The sequence below is a fragment of the Pelodiscus sinensis genome, chromosome 6 (genome assembly GCF_052426305.1).
Source record: "Pelodiscus sinensis isolate ZL-2025 chromosome 6, ASM5242630v1, whole genome shotgun sequence".
NCBI classification, from domain to species: Eukaryota; Metazoa; Chordata; order Testudines; family Trionychidae; genus Pelodiscus; species Pelodiscus sinensis.
In genome coordinates, this window is record NC_143057.1 from 105124529 (window position 1) to 105144342 (window position 19814).

Here is a 19814-nt window from a genome sequence, read left to right on the forward strand (position 1 = left end):
GTCTACAAGAATATATTAGTGTTTGTGCTATGTATTAGATGTATTAAAGTGATAGTTTTCTTAATATCAAACTACATTGCAAAATTGGGGGGAAGCTTATAACTAAAATTCTTATTAATCCCTAAATGCATAACCTTACACTTCTCACTATTAAATTTCATCCTATTGCTATCACTCCAATTTACAAGATCATCCAGATCTTCCTGTATGATATCCCAGTCCTTTTCTGAATTGGCAATACCTCCCAACTTTGTGTCATCTGCAGATTTTATTAGGACACTTCCACTTTTGGTGCCAAGATCCGCAATAAAAAGATTAAATAAAATTGGCCCCAAAACTGATCCCTGAGGAACTCCGCTATTAACCTTCCTCCAACCTGACAGTTCACCTTTCAGTATGACCCGCTGTAGTCTCCCCTTTAACCAGTTGCTTATCCACCTCTCAACTTTCATATTAATCCCTATCTTTTCCAATTTAACCAATAATTCCCCATGTGGTACTGTATCAAATGCCTTACTAAAGTCGAGGTAGATTAGATCCACTGCATTTCCTTTATCTAAAAAATCTGTTACTTTCTCAAAAAAGGAGATCAGGTTGGTTTGGCACGATCTACCTTTTGTAAAACCATGTTGTAATTTGTCCCAAGTGCCATTAGCCTCAATGTCTCTAACTACTTTCTCCTTCAAATTTTTTTCCAGGATCTTACATACTACAGATGTCAAACTAACACGCCTATAGTTACCCGGGTCGCTTTTTTTCCCTTTATTAAAAATCGGAACTATATTAGCAATTCTCCAGTCAAATGGTACAACCCCTGAGTTTAGAGATTTATTAAAAAATTTTGCTAATGGACTTGCAAGTTCATGTGCCAGTTCCTTTAATATTCTTGGATGAAGATTATCTGGGACCTCCGATTTACACCCATTAAGCTGTTCAAGTTTGGCTTTTACCTCGGATATGGTAATATCTACCTCCTTATCTTTAGTCCCATTTGTTAACTTACCATTATCCCTAAGCTCTTCATTAGCCTCATTAAAGACTGAAGCAAAGTATTTGTTCAAATATTGGGCCATTCCTAGATTATCCTTAACCTCCACTCCATCCTTAGTAATTAGCGGTTCTACTTCTTCTTTTTTTTTTTTTTCTTATTTATATGGCTATAAAACCTTTTACTATTGGTTTTAATTCCCTATGCAAGGTCCAACTCTACCTGACTTTTAGCTTTCTCACTTTATCCCTACATGTTCTAACCTTAATAAGGTAGCTTTCTTTACTGATCCCTCCCATTTTCCACTCCTTATATGCTTTCTGCTTTTTCTTAATCACCTCTCTGAGATGCTTGCTCATCCAGCTTGGTCTAACACACCTACCTGTCTATAAATGTTTTCCCTTTTCTAGGGATACAGGCTTCTGACAGCTTCTGCAACTTTAACTTAAAATAATTCCAGGCCTCCTCCACTTTAAGATCCATAATTTCTTTAGTCCAATCAACTTCCCTAACTAATATCCGTAATTTACTAAAGTTAGCCCTTTTGAAATCAAAAACCCTAGTCTCAGATTTATTTTTGTTTATCCTTCCATTTAATTTAAACTGAATTAGCTCATGATCACTCGAGCCAAGGTTGTCTCCTACAACCATTTCATCTATGAGGTCCTCGCTACTCACCAAAACCAAATCTAAAATAGCATCCCCCCTTGTTGGTTCAGTAACTACTTGATGCAGGAATTCATCAGCTATCACATCTAGGAAAATCTGAGCCCTATTATTATTACTAGCACTTGTTCTCCAATCTATATCTGGAAAGTTGAAATCTCCCATGATTACACAGTTTCCATGAGTATTTACTTCATTAAAAACATTAAAGAGGTCTCTATCCATATCCAAATTGGATCCTGGTGGTCTATTACACACCCCAAGCACTATCCCAGGGGAGGATCTGATAGTTTTCTTCCCCAATGTGATTTTTGCCCAAACGGACTCTGTCTTCTCCATTCCATCACTTTTTATTTCTTTACAATCTACCTCATCTTTGATATACAGTGCGACTCTACCACCTTTATCCTTATTTCTGTCTTTCCTAAACAGCACATACCCTTCAATACCTGTACTCCAGTCATGCCTAGTATTCCACCATGTTTCTGTTATTCCTATAATATCTGGTTTCACTTCCTGGACCAATAGCTCTAATTCCTCCTATTTGTTACCTAGGCTCCTCGCATTGGTGTACAAACATCTTAATTTTTGCTGTTTGGCCTCATTCACATTCTTTACCCAATTTGGCACGGACATTATACCTCTAATATGACCTATTAGACTAGTATCCACCCCACCCTTCCTCATGTTCATTCTCCTACCCCCAGCTATATCCTTTCTTACTTTGTTTTCCTCCCTCTCAGTGTTAAAATCTGGCTTAGAGATTACCTGGGCATCTTCCCCAAATTCCTAGTTTAAAGCTCTCTTAATAAGTTGAGCCAGCCTCCATCCTAGAAGTCTATTTCCCTCCCTACTTAGGTGAAGTCCGTCTCTAGAGAACAGTCCTCTGTCCATAAATGCCTCCCAGTTACCATACATCCCAAAGCCCTCCTTATAGCACCACTGCCTAAGCCATCTATTGATCATCATAATCCTGTCACATCTTAGTTGCCCTTCTCTAGGAACAGGCAGAATCCCACTAAAGATCACCTGACCCTCAATTTCCTTGAGCAGCCTCCCCAGCCTAGCGTAGTCTCCCTTAATTCGTTCCAGCGAGAATCTAGCTGTATCATTTGTTCCTACATAAAGGATGATCAATGGATTCCTTCCTGCTCCCTTAATAATTCTCTTCAACCTCAGTTCCACATCTCTTATCTTAGCACCTGGCATACAGCACACCCTTCTATTCTCTGGATCAGCTCTGGTTACAGGCCTATCTATTCTTCCCAATCACATAGACCTGCCTTTTCCTAGTGGTAGTGCAATTCTCTGGTCTATCTCTAGCTTCCTCTGGCTGCAAGTCCTTGCCATTCCTATTTTCCCTTGTAATCCTAATGCTCATTATTGGTGTTGTCTCCATTAAGTCTTCCCCTTTATCTATGGGACTAGCCACTCTTCTCTTCTTCCTTACCCTTCCATCTTCATTATCTACCTGCTGTACCCCTTCTACATTTTCCAGCTCCACATACCTGTTCTTGAGCTCTTTTTTTCTTTCACTGACCCATCTTTTCCTCTGCCTGGTCCTCTGAGTCACATGCTTCCACTGTCTATTTTCTTCACCTAGCAGTCCCCCCTCTGAGGACCTTGATCCTGTTTCCATCTGCATATCTGGCTCAGCTAAGCTTTCTTCTTCAGCCACGTCATGCCTTTGCCCCATCATCTACTCAAACCCCCTTCTAAACTCGACCAGAGTTTCCACCTGCATCTCCAGTCCTCGGATCTTTTCTTCCATCAGCTCTATCAGGCGGCACTTCATGCAAACAAAACTCCTTTCAGGTACCCCCTCCAGAATCATGTACATACCGCAGCTACCACATCCAATCCTCCTCCTTGTGTTCTCTACTACTTGGGCCATGGCCACTAATGCCTCTGTGTTTTATCTACTTTCTCACCAAAATCCTATTAGTCCGGTGAACACAAAAACAAACCAAAACACCCTCTCCACAGCAAAAACAAACTCCAAACAAGTCCCACAATCCAAAGTCCCTTTACAAACTCCCCTGTTTACAGCTCTGTTTGCTTGGCTCCTGTGCCGCTGCAGCTATCTGTGCCGCTGCCTGACTAGAAGGCTACCTTTATAGGACCCCTAATCAGTGAAGCCCCATCCCCTAATCAGGGCTCTATTCCCTCCTCCTCCTGTCTCCCCTACTTTCCAGAAGAACAGTGGGAGGGTTCTCGTTTTTTTAAAAGATAGTTTTCCTTTGTCTTATTATTGGGGGGTTTCACATAATCAGTTACTTTTTGTTCATAAATCTTTTTCCCACTTTGTAAGCGATATTACTTAAGTTATGCAGAAATGACCTTCATATGTAAATTTGACTCAGTTTCCCTGGGCTTGAACAAAGCCATTAACTGGATGTCGCATTATAAAGCCAGCCTTCCCTACATTTAACACCTCATGCACATCAAAAGTTAAGTATGAGACACTTCCAGCCCACTCAATTAGCCTCATTAGCACCAGCACTATAATTGACAAGTACCTTTCTTACCACCTCCCCCCCCCTTTTTTTTCCCCTGTTATAAATTCTGAGTGCCTGTTATTTCTACTCCAGCTTATCTGAAGAAGTAGGTTTTGGCCACAAAAAGTTCATGATAAGATTATATACAGTAAAACTCCGGTGGTCCGGCATCTAGTGGTCCGGCACGTCTGATGGTCGGGCACCAACTGCAACCCGGAAGTGCTCCGGCAGCTGCTTCAAGTTGTTAGTCAATAACACTAACTGCGGCTGGATCTTCAGGCGACAGACTTGCAATTTATCTTTGCTCTATCTGTTGCCTCTGGGGGGCAGGAGGAGAAGGGGAGAGGGAGGAGAAGGGGACCGAGGGCAGGGGTAGGGGCACCAAACTCTCCGTCATGTTGCAGGGTGGTGGAGAGGGGGCAAGAGGTAGGCAGCTGCTTCAGGAATTTCTAGTCAATTACACTGCCCCGTGTTGGATCCACAGCCGATAGGCTCTCAGTCTACCATTCCTCTCTAATGCCTGGGGTAGGGGGTTGGCGGGCGGGGGGGTGCTGAACCCTCCCTCCTGTTGCAGGGAGGCAAAGCCTGCGAGTGGAGGAAGGGGAGAGGCGGCGAGAGGCAGGCAGCTGCATTCAGGAAGTTCTAGTCAGTTACACTTACTCCAGCTGGATCCACAGCTGACAGGCTCTCAGTCTACCTTTCCTCTCTACTGCCTTGAGAGGGTAGGGGTCGGTGGGGGTGTGCTGAACTCTCCCTCCTCTTGCAGGGAGGCAAAGACTGCAAGCGGCAGAACCAGAGAGGGAGGGAGAGGCAGGCAGCTGTTTCAAGAAGTTCTAATCAATTACACTGCCCCAGCAACAGGCTAGCAATCTACCTTTCCTCTCTACTGCCTAAGGGGGAGGGGTACGGTGGGAACGGGTAGATCCGTAGGTGACAGGCTGCTGCTGAAACTCACAAGGGAGGGGAGATGATCTCTTGTGAGTTTCAGCAGCAGCCTGTCACCTGCGGATCTACCCGTTCCCACTGTCGCCCTCCCCCTTAGGCAGTAGAGAGGAAAGGTAGATTGCTAGCCTGTTGCTGGGGCAGTGTAATTGATTAGAACTTCTTGAAACAGCTGCCTGCCTCTCCCTCCCTCTCTGGTTCTGCCGCTTGCAAGCTTTGCCTCCCTGCAGCAGGAGGGAGGGTTTGGCACACCCCTCCCCCTCCCCCGCCGACCCTACCTTCCTCTGCCCCCCCCCCCTCCAGGCAGTAGAGAGGAAAGGTAGATGGAGAGCCTGTCGGCTGTGGATCTAGCCTGGGGCAGTGAAATTGACTAGAACTTCCGGAATGCAGCTGCCTGCCTCTTGCCCACTCTCCGGTTCTGCCCCTTGCAGGCTTTGCCTCCTTGCAAGAGGAGAGAGGGTTCAGCACACCCCCGCCGACCACTACCCTCTCCTGCCCCCCCCCCCCCGCTCTGGGCAGTAGAGAGGAAAGGTAGACTGAGAGCCTGTCGGCTGTGGATCCAGCTGGAGTAAGTGTAACTGACTAGAACTTCCTGAATGCAGCTGCCTGCCTCTCGCCGCCTCTCCCCTTCCTCTGCTCGCAGGCTTTGCCTCCCTGCAACAGGAGGGAGGGTTCAGCGCCTGCCCGCCCGCCTGCCCCCTGCCCCAGGCAGTAGAGGGGAAAGGTAGATTGAGAGCCTGTTAATCCAGCAGCGGCAGTGTAATTGACTAGAACTTCTTGAAGCGGCTGCCTGCCACTCTCCTCCTCTCTGCTTCCGCAGCTCGCAGGCTTTGCCTTCTTCTAAAATGGCGGAGGGTTTGGCCCTTGCGGTGCTGTTCCCCTCCGACGAGACCCGCCCCTGCCAGAGTACCTCCTGATAGTCCGGCATTTCTGATAATCCAGCATCACCTGGGTCCCAAAGGTGCCGGATTATCAGAAGTCTACTGTATATAGATGTTAGTCTCTAAAGTGTCATGGGATATTTGCCGTTTTTAAAGTTACAGACTAACATGATTATTCCTCTATGACCTTAGCTTGTACTTCAGTTATATGGAAAAATGAGTATGGAATGTAAGATCTTTCTGTTTATTGCCACAGTGAATTTTGGTATGGGAACAAAATATAGGCCAATCAGAATAACAATCTTTGGAGTCATATCAAAAGTGATTAATTCTAGCCACAGTGCAACATTTAGCATTCCTAGCATAAGTGTTTTATTTCCACCTGTTCCCCAGCATCTTAATTGTACCATGGAGTTTGGTGATTCTTCTCCCAGAATGGACTCACATGCTGGCATCTCTGCTTATAAAATGTTTTACCCTCACATGTGGGTGTCCCATAGGTACAAGCCACAGGACAAGTTAATGGCTTTTCAGACCATATTGTTATCTAGCCACAGTATCTGAGGAGGAGAAATAAACTTTTTCCAAACCCTATTGGCTTCAGAGTCTTGTAGTACTTCTAGTGGTAGTACTTGAATGGTGGTTTGACGGAGTTGGTCTTTTTAAATAAGAACGGCCATACTAGGTCAGACCAAAGGTCCATCCAGTCCATTAGCCTGTGTGCCGAAAGTAACCAATGCCAGATGCCCCAAAGGGAGTGAATGGAACAGTGAAATCATCAAGCAATCCCTCTCCCATCACCCATTCCCAGCCTCTGACAGAGGCTATGGACACCATTCCTACACATCTTGACAAGATGGTAAGTGAGTGGTATGAATAGTGTGAAGGGTGTAAAACAACAAAAAAAAAAACCTTCCAAAAACTCTCAATAATCCAGTGCCATGGAGTTAATTGTGAAAATGATATAGGCTTCTTATCCCAATCAATAGCTCTGCCATACCATAGTTTCAATTTCTTTGTTGATAACAATTTACCTTGTTGTATTTCAATGAGAATGGCTTTGATTTTGGCCAGTGCGCACACTCCATACACAGGATATGTTATGGCCCTGGCTATGGCCCTGCTTTGATCCTCACTGGTTTGATTGATTTAATTTACTTTATTCTGTATATCCTTAAATTAACTATACTGTGAATATTATATACAGTAGACTTCCGATAATCCGACACCTTTTGGACCTAGGTGGTGCTGGATTATCAGATTTGCCAGAGAATCAGGAGATCCAGTACAGCTGCGCGGCTTAACAGCTGGCCAGGACACAATGTCTCTCCCTCTCCCCTTCCACTTCGCGTCTCTCCTCTGTTCTGTAAACTGATCATCATCCTCCTCCTCTTCCCCCCTCCCCTTTCCCCTTCGCTGAAGCAAAATGCTCTTCTCCATACCGTAACACGATCCCACTCTGCCCCCCCCCCCCCCATGCTACGTCTGGTTACAGCCAGAATGTGTGCTGAGCGGCAGGCTTTTTAATCACCTCTTCAGGAGCGCTTGGCATTTTGGTGCTGGAGTATCAGGAGTGCCGAACAGTTGGATGCCGGACTATTGGAGTTTTACTGTACATTCAAAAATTTTGGATTAATGAATTCCTTGCCTTTCTCATCCATTGGAGTTAGTATGTCCTCTGCATTGAAATGTGCAGTCATGTTTCCACTAGGTCATAAAATCTAAGTTTCAAATTGATGCTTCAGCTCTAAACCACACTGCTAAATCACTGATAGGCTCTGTTGCTTCTCTTTTGAATTGATTTGTGTGCTTTTCCCTGTGCATTTTTATCAACAAATTCTTTGCAAGTCATATAATTATCATTTGTCATATAATTGGCCAAGGTTTGCTGGACATAATCCTTTTGGCAAATGCAGTGAAGTCAAGCTGAACAATATAGTTATGTTTATAAATTGAATATCATTGTACAGGTTGAACCTCTCTAGTCCGGTACTCTTGGCATTTAGGGCTAAATTAGAGCTAAATAACAGCACAGAACACTGAGCACCAGGACTGGTGGCTATAAACAAACTTAATGAGACCACAGGAAACTTGACCACTCTCATAAGTGGACATTTCAGCTAACTAAAATCATGCCGGACCATGGATGTTGCCGGACCAGAGAGTGCCGAAGTAGAGAGGTGTTAACCTGTACAGCACTTTAAGGGACCACCGTAATACCAATCCATTACTGGGTTCTACCTCCACCTTGGGGCATTCTTTTTTTTTTCTTTTCTTTTCATTGTAAGGTGCATGTGCCAGCCTTATTTCTCTGTCTGATACTCAGTGTGCATGTTGGTGAGACCATATTTTATTAAAATTGAGGAAACACAAAACATGTATAATTCCCCTCATGTCTAACATATACATGTTTTGTTAATCTTTAAGGTGCTGCTAGACTATTCATCGTTTAAGTTTTTCCAGTTATAGACTAGCTCGTCTACCCCTTTGGAGCTCATGTACACATGGAAAATTCAAGCTACTGTACCGGAAAAACTTCAGAGCTGACTTTTTTGTATTACGTAATAGGGGCCTCCCAACTTGGTTACTGGAAATGACTTTTTCTCAAGGTTAACTGAACCAGCACTTTGTCCCTGTTTGCTAGTCTACAGTCTTGTCAGTTAAAGTATGCCTTCATTTTTGGCATGATCCTGCTACTAGACCCATACATTATAATGTTTTCCCATCTGTTTTACCCATTGTTCTGTGACCAACTTTTCTTCATTAGAGATGGCAATGGAGCTGAACAAATGTTCTCATTTCTTTGCCTAAAATGGCAGTAAAAGTAGATATATCCGTTTTATTTTGGGTACCCCTTGAAGTCGTAAGATTCCTATGTTTTTCATCCTGATCTTTGCATGATTAGCACACTACCTTCTTTAGCATTGTTTTGACTGTGTTCTGTTTGTGCTTTCCTCCAACTCAGAAGCATGTGGTTGAAAAGCTATTTGATCATTTTTTCTCTATTCCTGGATTTTTCATCACCATTCCTGTGAACATTGTTCAATGATCTCTGTCTCTGGAACATTCACACCTAGAAAATTCATGCTCTACTAATATTTTTACTGTAATAGGAGCAGGCAACTCTCCAGTAGGCAAGGCTTCCTTTCATTTAGGAAAGACCTCAACACTTGTAAGTAGATAATGGCTGCTGCCTCTTGTGTGCAGTAACGCCCCAACATGGTTAACGTGCAGACTTTACAAGGGATCCTGATTTTCTGTGCCTGGATAAATCCACATTTTGTTTTCTCCGGTGAATTTCTTTTAGCATCAAATAATACAATTGTTAACATTCAGTAACATCTTTTTTTAATAATCAGGATACTTTAATCAGTTACTGATAAGTGGCATCAGAATTTTAATGCATGGTACATCTTTCATGGATACTAACATTTCCCTTTTAAAGATATGTAGTGAAATTCAAACCAGCTAAGTTAATTCATCATCTTCAGTGACACTGTGTCTAGACTACATCCCTCTGTCGACAGAGGGATGTAAATTAGACACTTCAAAATTGTAAATGAAGTGGGGATTTAAATATCCTGTGCTTCATGTGCATAATTGTGTAATGGCACTTTTGAACAAGAGCCATTTAGAAAGTAAAACAGCGATCTAGATGTGGCTTTGTCGAAAACAGCAGGCTTTTTCAAAAAATCCTGTACTACTCTCTTGAAAAAGCCTGCCATTTTCAACAGAACCGTGTCTAGACTGCAGTTTTACTTTCAAAATGGCTCTTGTTAGAAAGAGCGCCATTACGCAATTATGCAAATGAAGCACAGGATAATTAAATCTTTGCTTCATTTGTAATTTCAAAGTGTCTAATTTACATCCCTCTGTCGAAAGAGGGATGTAATCTAGACACAGCCTGAGCAACAAATTTTCCTTCTCATGGAGCAATTTACCATTTCACTTTTTAAATGCTTTTCAAGACCAGATACATCTGGTAACATTCATGTACTGTTATTAAATCTATGTTCTTTGCTTGTGCTTGAGTGTTAACACCAAGGACTGGATAATTGTGGGCAGGACCTACACTTGAAGCCTCAGTAATAGTAGCAGCTTCATTCACCCTGTTGGTTTTTCTTACGTACTTCCCCATGTCTGAAATGAGCTTTTACCCAATTGATTTGCTAGTTCCCTTACATGGGGCAAAAGATGTAAAAGCTTGTAATCTATACTGCAAAATAAATTCATATTTCATCAAGGGAGATGTACTGTCAAAGTATCACAGATGCACTCAGAGTCTGAATGTATTACACCTGCTGGTGCTTGTCCTTTATGACAAATTGGGTTGAGTGTGTACTATACTTTTACTGCACATATTTAATATGATTTAAAGGCACCACAACTACACCTCTTGTTGCGACTGGGATCCCTTTTCTATGATGGCATGACCTGCCATCTGTTCCATTTGCAGCCATCTGACATATATTGTCAGACCCTCAGGGTGGAGCCCTTCAGGATATAATTTACAAACTGAACACAGGATAAAATGATTAGGGAGCCCCTTTTCCAGGGCACTTGTTTGGGGTACCACAATTAAGTCCTGCAGGTGAACATGAGAATTGTTTAAGATGACAGGCTTCAATGTGGTACTCTTCCAGTAGCAAAAGCAGTTATGTTAATGGAGGATGAGTCTGGTAAAATTAAAGATGGTATAGTGTCAAAAGATAAGGGATTGGAACAGCGTACATTTTTGTGTGTTCCAATCCCATCCGATATCTAAAATGTCAGAACTCACTAATCAGTCAATAAATATTTTTCACCTGGGATATGCAACTTTCCAGTTTTATTCAATATTCTGGAAGCATAAGCAATAGATTTTTCTGTGTCATGGTAGTCCTGAAGTAATACAGCTAAAATGACTATTTCTCTGTCTGTGATAAACAGGCCCAAAGGATTTTTATGCACTGGAGCTTTTGTGAAAGCCTCTTTAACTTACATGCTGTAGGTGCTCCATTCCCACTCTGCCCTTTTCTGCAGAGCTGGTACAGAAATAGGTGCACAATTGCTGTATAGCCAGGGAAGAAATCCAGACAAAAGCCTGCCCTGCCTTAGTGGGATAGCTCTGAGGCAGGGAAGGGCTTCTCCAAGATCACTTCAATTTTGTTTTTCTGGAGCTTGCTGGCCAGGTTGTAGGATTCTTCTTTGAGTGTTTGTGCATATCAGTTCCCATTTGGTGTAGTGTGTGCATTATGCACAGCTGTCAGGTATTTTTCCTAGTAGCTACCCATTGGGACAGGTGTGGAGCTCCCTGGAGTGGTGCCAGTATGGCACTCTATATATGACCTTGCTGACCTGACCCGACCCTCCTTCAGTTCCTTCTTACCATCAGGGACGGTTGTGGGAACAATGGGTTCTCTTGCTTAGCACGTGCTGCACTTGTCCCAAGTGGTGTTTTTTCATAGTTATACTTATGTTAATTTTCCTTAGTTGTAATTTTGTTAGCAGTGGGTATAAGTGGTATCTCCCCGTCCTGCCCACATCCCCTCTAAGATTCAAGGTCTACTGCTCGAGTTCAAAGCATATGCCCCCGGGTGAACCCCATGACTCCTGTCTTCAATGTTTGAAGAAGCCTCACCAGTCAGAAAAGTGCAGGATTTGCAAGAGTTTTAAGCCTCGAATCAGGAAGGAGTGGGCTTTCCCCAGCAGAGGGAGGACCCAGCACTGGATGCCTCAGTATGGAGTTCTCAAGCAGTTTCTGATACAGTGCTAAGAAAGGACATGCAAGGCAGTCTCTGCACTGTTGCTCTGTAGCACCCAAGCAAACAGCTTCCCAGAAGAGCTCCCATTCCTCCTCTGGGTGCAAGTACCTTCTCCACTAGTTGTTGCTGTGCCTGTCTCTCCTGAAAGGGACAGCAGTGGTGAAGGCCTTTGGGCATGAGACTGTAAGGTCATGCGCTGTCATCCATGTGGGCTTCAGGCCCTACAGCAATCCCCAACCTCCTGAACCTCTGATGGCTGCAAATGGAACAGATGGCAATGCCCCTCCACCTTTGATACTTTCAAGGCCACCAGAGACCTCATTGAAACAAACATGGTGAGTTCAGTTTGGGAATCTGGGAAGGGGGAGGTTGAGCACTCAAGATGGGACAAAGAATCTAAGTGGTTTTTTAAAAGATTACCGTGAGCGACTATGGACAACATTGTAAATTCTACCACCATTTTCTTTAGGCAGGGGTCTTTTAAGACACTATCTGACTCTTGAAGGTTTGCAAAGATGCATTTCCTGCATGCTTGCAGCTTTAGACCCTGTCCTTATGTCGCTCAGCTGTGCTCTGCTTTAGTCCCTGCACAAGTGATTGCTGATTGGTGCAGGAAAGTTCCCTACAGTGGAGGAAGAAACAAAGTTTCTTCATCGAGTAGTGTCCCCATGGGTGCTCCACTTGAGGTGCTGGGCTCATCCCGGTGCTGCAAACTGGAGGATCTTCAGTAGCAGTAGCCCTCCCCCCCCTATCCCCCCCCACCCCAGACCACGCATGCGGGACCGCTATTTCGTGCCTTTCAGCTGAGTGCGGTCCGGCTAGTCAGTTTCCTTTCAACCATCCGTGGCCGCAGACGGAGTTACCTTATGCTCCCCCTCCTCTCTGAGGAGTGAGGGAAATTAGTTAGTTTAGCCTTTTCTTCTGTTTTCTGTTATAAGTTGTTAATGTTAGCATAGTTGCAGTTAGTAGTAGTTCTCAGTTTTAAAAAAAAAAAAATTTGCCTATGCTTGTGTGTCAAGCTTCAGGTTGCAATAAGGATGCCAGGGTCACCTGGCTTTAAAAAGTGTACTGGGTGCCAAGATGCCATGCCAGTATCAGATAGACACTCTCGCTGCATAAAATGTCTAGGGGACGGGCATGTTCCCCTGAAGTGCAGTCACTGCGCCAAATTGACAGCTCGCGCCAGGAGGGATCGAGAGCTCTGACTTAAAGTTCTCCTGTTCAACAAAGCCCTCCAGGCTCCGGACATGTCAGCCCTGCGCCCTGCTGGGCAGCTTGACGACCAGATGGCTCAGGACAGCCCCCGCAGCATGGCAAGCAGAGTAAGCAGCGGAGACAGGCCAGGAACCTCTGGCCATTCGCCTAGGTTTCCTGTGGAGAGAACGGGTAAAGGCCGAAGCTCCTCCGTTCCTGTCAGAGCGCACCGCAAGGAACCAGTCCCGGCACCGGTCGGGGGCTCAAGAGTGGAGTCGGTGCCAGCAACAGATAAAACCGCTGCTCTAAAGCCACCAGCAGATGCCCCAGCACTGGCTTTTCCTGCGCATGCGCAGATGACTGTAGCCACAGAAGCGGCGGTGCCGGCGTCTTCCCCAGCTGTTGCTGCGGCTTCTCCCCCGGTGCCGGAGTCAGCGGCACCGGGATCGGCACCGCAAGAGGGTGCCTCTGCTTCACAACCTGCTGCACCGGCGTTATCCGCACCGGACCTGCAGCCTGTGGCACCAGGTCGGCTAATAAACACGCTTCATCGTCCCCTAGTCCCTTATACTCTGCACCGCTGCCTTCTTCCAACTCCGCGGTGTCAACAAAAGTACAGCACAAGTCAGCGCAGCTCCGGACACCTTCTTTGACACCCGACCGTGCAATGTTTTCACCAGGACCGGTGTCACCTATGTCATCTTACTCTGCGCATTGTCATGCTCCTCATCATCATTATCCTTATGCATCAGCCACAGACCACTACTACCGGTCATCCCACCGCTCACCGTCAAGCCAATATCGCCAAGAGCGTTACTTTCGATCTCCTTCTCGTTATTCCCGGAGATCTTTTTCACCAAGGTCCCCAAGAACCCTAGAATGTTCTCGTCATTATGACACTCTTGGAAGATACTCTTCCAGACGTTCCCCGAGTCCATACCGGACCGGTCCATACCGAGTCCATATAACTTTGCTGCAAAAAGCTCAACTCCTTCTGTCAAAGTTGCTTTATTTTGTTGGCAAAGCAGGAGACTTTTGTCAGTAGACGGAGCATTGTAATTATATACCTCTACTATTTTATCCATGAAACCTGACTTTTGTTGACAAAACTGTGTAGCCTAAGGCCTACAGATACTTTCCTTCCCTGTCTAAAATTTAACAGAGCTCATGTAGAAGTTCTGAATGGTCTAGCAATCGCTCTTTCCCTTGCTGTTGTACCATTTGGAACAATCTCCACTTCCATTCTTTTAATATCCTTTATGCAGAAACTGAGGTCTTGTCTACACTGACATGTTTTGTCACCAAAAGCTAACTTTTGTTGACAAAACACTGAGATGATACGCACTACAGTGCAAGTTTTGTTGGGGAGAACACCCAGTTTTGGTGACAAAAAACTTCCAGCTGTGGGAGATACTTTTGTCTTTCCTCCTCCCTTTATTGTTGACAAGGAGCAAGTGTGGACTCTGTTGTTTGTTTTTTGTTCAGAGAAGTGACTTCCACCAGAATCCCATAGTGCCTGTTCTGCTGGCTGTGGTCTGTGCTTTGATCACTGCTGCCCTCCAGGATGTGCGCCCCTGCCCTTTCAAAGAACATGGATGACAGGAGAGGGATTACGTGATTATTACCTATTGTGATTCCCACCCTGTGGGGCATCTGGTATTGGCCACTGTTGGCAGACAGGATACTGGACTAGATGGATCTGATCCAGTATGGCCGTTCTTATGTTCTTAAGCTCCTGGAAGTATCTGACAGCTGAGTGAGCTGCTCCATTTGGGGAACAAACAAAAAGAACAAATAATTGGAATGCTCTTTTTCTGCTCTGCTAGAAACACAGCAGCAGGGAGACTGCTTCTGCATGGGGGAGGCTGGAGAGACTGCTGTGCTGCTTCGACATTCCTCAGAACAGAGAGCTCATAGAGCTACTCAAGATACTGTTCCCAGCAGCTGAGAATGTTGTGAGAACTCAGAGGGAATCCCAAGGAGTGCAGGCATCAGCTCTGTCTTCCCACAACACTGCACTGTGGGATGCTTACCCATATTGTTTTGCTCTATCTGTCGACAGGGGAGCAAGCAATATGACCATGAAATGTCGACAATGGGAGGCAGAAAAAACAGTTTGACTGGTTTTCACTTTTGCTGACTTTTGCATTTTGACAGCAATTTTGTTGCCAAACCTTTCCAGTATAGACATAGCCCAAAACGCAAACCGGGAGGAATAAAACAGAAAAGCGAAATGGTTGGCCAAAATGCTTAGTAGCAGATCTCAGTAGTTTTGAGAGTATGATATAAGCAGGTTATATAAATGGCTATATGTTTACCTACATCATATTATATACACAAGTGTGGGTGTGCACATGGCAGCATGAAGGAAGAAATTACTCATCTTTTTTTTCTCTTCTTTTGGCAGATGATCACAGTGAATGCTTCCTTGTTCCCTAGCTCTATTACTAATTCCTTGATAGCAGTTGGAAATGATGGCCTTCAGGAAAGAGACAGAATGGTTCGAGCTTGTATTGCCATTATCTGTGAACTAGGTAAGAATGTTGAAACAATTAACAAATTCAACACAAAGCATTTAACTCATCCTTTCTTTTATAGATTTTTAACTAAAGTTCCCCTCCCCCCCAGCCAAATAATCCAATTATATTATAGTAGGTAGTTTATATAGCAGATAATATAGATAGGGATTTTTTTGTGTGAAATTGTCTCAAATCTAGTGAATTTTTTTAGTTGTCAAAAAGTCATTCAACTTGTTTGCCAGTTAAAAGAAAAAAAGAACCCAAAACAAAGAATTGACAGTTTTATCCTTGTCTGAGCTTTGCCATTTGCTGTGGCTTTTACAATTAACTTTTTCTGTTTGAAAGCAAACAAAAAAAATAAAAAAAGACCCCCACATGCTGGCAATAATAATCGTCTTTGCATTGAATGGAAACTGAAAATTAGTAGGCACTGTCAAATGTGTAAATGAAGCTGAAAAATATTTTTCCTTCATTACTTTTGAGTTATAGTCATGGTGGCCATTACTTCTAATAATCATAGGAGGTAGTCTTGTCAGAGAAAAGTGCAAGTATTTAAGTCAGGGTGTGGTACCTTTTTTGGGCCTGTGGCCACAGAAAAATCAGTTGTTGGAGTGGGGGGCGGGCACACAAGAAAGAAGCAAAAAAGAAAAACCCTGACAACATCCACCCTCACTTACCTGGCCCCCAAATGTGAAGGTGGGGGAGAACCCTCACATATATGGCTCCTAACTGAGAAGCAGGGGAAAAAAAGATACTCTCCTCACTCCTCTTGTGCTTCATCCCCACAGAGGGGAGGATGGATAGGCTTAGGACTAACCCCCCGGGCCAGATTAACTCTTCTGGGGGCCTGAGACCAGTAGATTTTGTGTGACCCTTCTAGGCTCTGGGATGGAGACAAAATGAGTGGTTTCATGTGCAGGAAAGAACTGCAGGGGAGCCACTGGGGATGAGAAAGGAGGTGCAGGGTCTGGGCAGGAGGTAAGGTGCAGAGTGGGCTTGGAGTGAAGGAGCGATATCTGGGCGGATGCATGAGTGGCCTGGGGCCATGGGATCAGGGTAGGAGGGAGGGTGCAGGAAATGGCCTGGTGGTTGAGGTCTGGGTGGGAGATGGTTTGGGGGGCAGAGAGGAGTGCAGGGGATTGGGGGCATCTGCCTGGCATAGCTCTTGGAGGGGCCCAAAGGTGGCTTTGCAGGCACCATCTCTTGCCGCTTTGTTTGGCTGCCATCCCAGTGGAAGCAATGGGGGAGCTTCCCTGCATTGCCATTCCTCCAGCTGGGAGGGATGTTGGGAATGGCAGCATGCTGAACCACTTCTTTCTCACTGCCAGGGAGGACCTGGCATTCAACATTTATACCTCAGTATAAATCTGTTCTGTTACCACACACAGAGACACACATGGCTTGACAAATCACTGAATCTACTCGCGGTGGGGAGTAGATTTCAGCCAGTCGTCCGGTGCACTGGCGCGCGCGCATGCACAATGTAGGTCTTGCATGTGCATAGTGTGGGGCTGTCGAGTAGGTTTTGCTGCCATTTGTCAAGCCCTGTGTGTGTGTGTGTGTGTGTGTGTGTGTGTGTGTGTGTGTGTGTGTGTGTGTGTGTGTATACACACAGGGCTCGACAAATAATACAATCTACTCACCTGTGGTGAGTAGATTGTAAACCGGAAGAGCCGGGTTCGGGCGATCTGCGTATGCGCAGAACGCCGGAGAGCAGAGCTGGTAAGCGGGGCTCGCTGTGGTTCAGTGAGCTGTGTGTGTGTATGTATTTATGTGTGTATTTTTTAATATATATAACTGAAATGCCCATGTGCTCTTGTGTGTGTGCTCTGAAGCAAGCATGTTCATTTTTGTTAAGAAGCACCATATATAGTGACTGATTCTTGCCAGTATCTATATTGATGAAAATTACAGTTTGTCACATGCTGAGGGGGGTATAGTCAATATAACTTGACTATATTACAAGCTTTTTATAACTAAACCACCCAATATTATTCAAAGAAATAAGTGTTTAAACAAATCTTTGATAAACTAATCTCAAATATAATGGGTTGTACTTCTGATTTTTTATTTTTTTTTGCCATGCAAAATACAATTATGTTTTCCAATATTAGCCATGTTTAGCAAAATTCAAAGAGGCTTTGGAGGTTTATATGAATAAGAACATCCCTTCTCCGACCCCCTTCCCACCTCACTTCATCCCTTCTCTCAAGGTCCCATCCCTGTTTTGATCCTTCCACCATCCACTCTGCTCCTGCTTCCCCACCTCTTCCTGCACCTGTGTCCCCTCCCCTGGATGACATGCAAGGCAGTGGAGCAATCTTGCCCCAGCCCGCAATGCTCCCCAGCTCCTAGTTGTGTCACTCTGTTTCCCACTGCCAATGAGTTCAGGAGGCAGATCCTTCCATTCCTGCAAGCCACTTCCCTGAGCAACACAGCTGGTCGTCAAGAGAGCATAGCAGACTGGGGCCAAGTCACTCTGCTTGACCCATGCTGCCACCACCAGGTGCCTGGTGATCCCCATGACCGTCCTGGGCCCTGCACAGCTCTTCCTAGTTGCTCACTCCTTCCCCTACATACACACACCCACTGCATTTGGAGGGGCACATGATGCCTTGTGCCCTTTCCCCATCTCCCATGCGTAGGGTGTCACTGGACAAGTTACTAAATAGGCCACGGTTCTGATCCAGTATTGCAGTTACTATATTGGAAGCACTTAAGTACTTCTCATTTAGTGTGAGTTGTTAAATTGACATGTTTTCTTCTATTTTAGCACTTCAGAATCCAGAGGTGGTAGCTCTTCGGGGTGGATTAAGTACCATCTTGAAAAATGTGATTGATTGCCAATTAAGCCGAATAAATGAGGCTCTCATAACTACAGTTTTGCACCTCCTTAATCATCCAAATACTCGACAATATGTGCGAGCAGATGTTGAATTAGAGGTAGTAATTTCATTTTCTTTTCTATTCTTAATATGTAATTATTCTTTTTGAAATCCTGAAGAGTGGATAACTTGTCACATGCAAAGTACGGTACTATTTCTAAATAGAAGAGTGCAAATGGGCCACAGTAGCTGGTATACCTTAAATATTGTATAGTAACTGAGAGCTTCACTTAGAGAATAAGCTTGTCTCAAACCTATAATCATTTATTTCAGCTTCTAGGGAAAGACGTGTGCTCTGTATATGAGATAAATTAATACATTTTTAGATTTGCTTTACCACTTTAAAATATGTGCTAATGCTTGCTTCTGTTGACCAGGAAAGAAATATATCTAGCTGTTCGAGAATAAATTGATAAATCAGATGTTGATTTGTGTCATAAATGCTAAAAGACTTGAGCATGATTGATTTCTGAAAATGAGGTTGATACAATGTACTTAGTGATGTAGCCATTTACTCTAACTCCACTAATGTGCCCTTGTTGTGAGCACAGTGTGGAATTTATTGCAGCTGTCACTAGGAGCTCAAAGGTGTTTCTGAGAAGTAAGGAAACAATGCTATGTAGGCTAATAATTTCTTTCATACTGAAGATGGGGAGGGTTTAAAGTTTATTTTGATTATTTTGTGACTAATTAACGATATAAATAATTAAATCATAATATTTTATTTTCACTTCAAATTTTATTCTGTACTCTGTATAGTATATAAATTGTCCATTTTTAAGACTTGAGAGGTGAGGGTGGGGAAACGACAAAGATCTTTACTTTGCCAAGAGAATACACTTATGTGTGTGTTTGTATCTGTTTAGCAAATTTTAGCTCCATACACAGACTTTCACTACAGGCACAATCCAGACACAGCAGAAGGACAGCTGAAGTAAGTATTAGTACTCTTTCTTGTGCCACTGGATGTAGTGAAGTTGCAGTATTATAACTGAACATTTTTTCCCATTCTGAGAGATTTAAATATTCTGTAGTCCACAAAAATAAAAGAATAAATGTCAGGAATTAGTGATTTTTTTAAAAAATTTTAATCTCGGTAAAATTAAAAGTGTGAACTGCAACTTGAGTTACTTATTTATTAGTGTTTAAATACTGAGCTATAAACTCAGTTCTCTTAGAATGAGTTATAAACCTTGTGGCATGAAGTAGAGAACATTGAACTCCTTTTGTGTCATCTCAGTAGTAGGCAAACCAGCCTTCAGCGTGACAGTCTAGGTAGGTCAGTTCTGGAGAGTGTGATGCTAATAGCAAAAGTGAAGGTGCTAACCATGGTACTTATGTTCAAGTGTATATTAACCCTTAATGAAGGAACAAGAAGGGAAGAATAAATAAATGCCACTTAACTCCTGGGAGTACTAAATGTCACAACGGATATGCTCAGTTGCAAGTTCTACGATCATCACAAATGGGAGCTAGATGCCCAAGTCCTCAGTCACG

General features: G+C 43.9%; 1 protein-coding gene across 1 annotated transcript in view; it reads left to right on the top strand.

Moving 5' to 3' along the window:
- The window catches only part of RICTOR (RPTOR independent companion of MTOR complex 2), a 139011-nt gene that overhangs the window by 55504 nt on the left and 63693 nt on the right, over window positions 1-19814 (top strand). The window contains exons 7-9 of the mRNA XM_006139479.5: window positions 15321-15447; window positions 18206-18375; window positions 19184-19251. Coding sequence (XP_006139541.4) covers window positions 15321-15447; window positions 18206-18375; window positions 19184-19251 — 365 coding nt within the window. The remainder of the gene's footprint in view (window positions 1-15320; window positions 15448-18205; window positions 18376-19183; window positions 19252-19814) is intronic.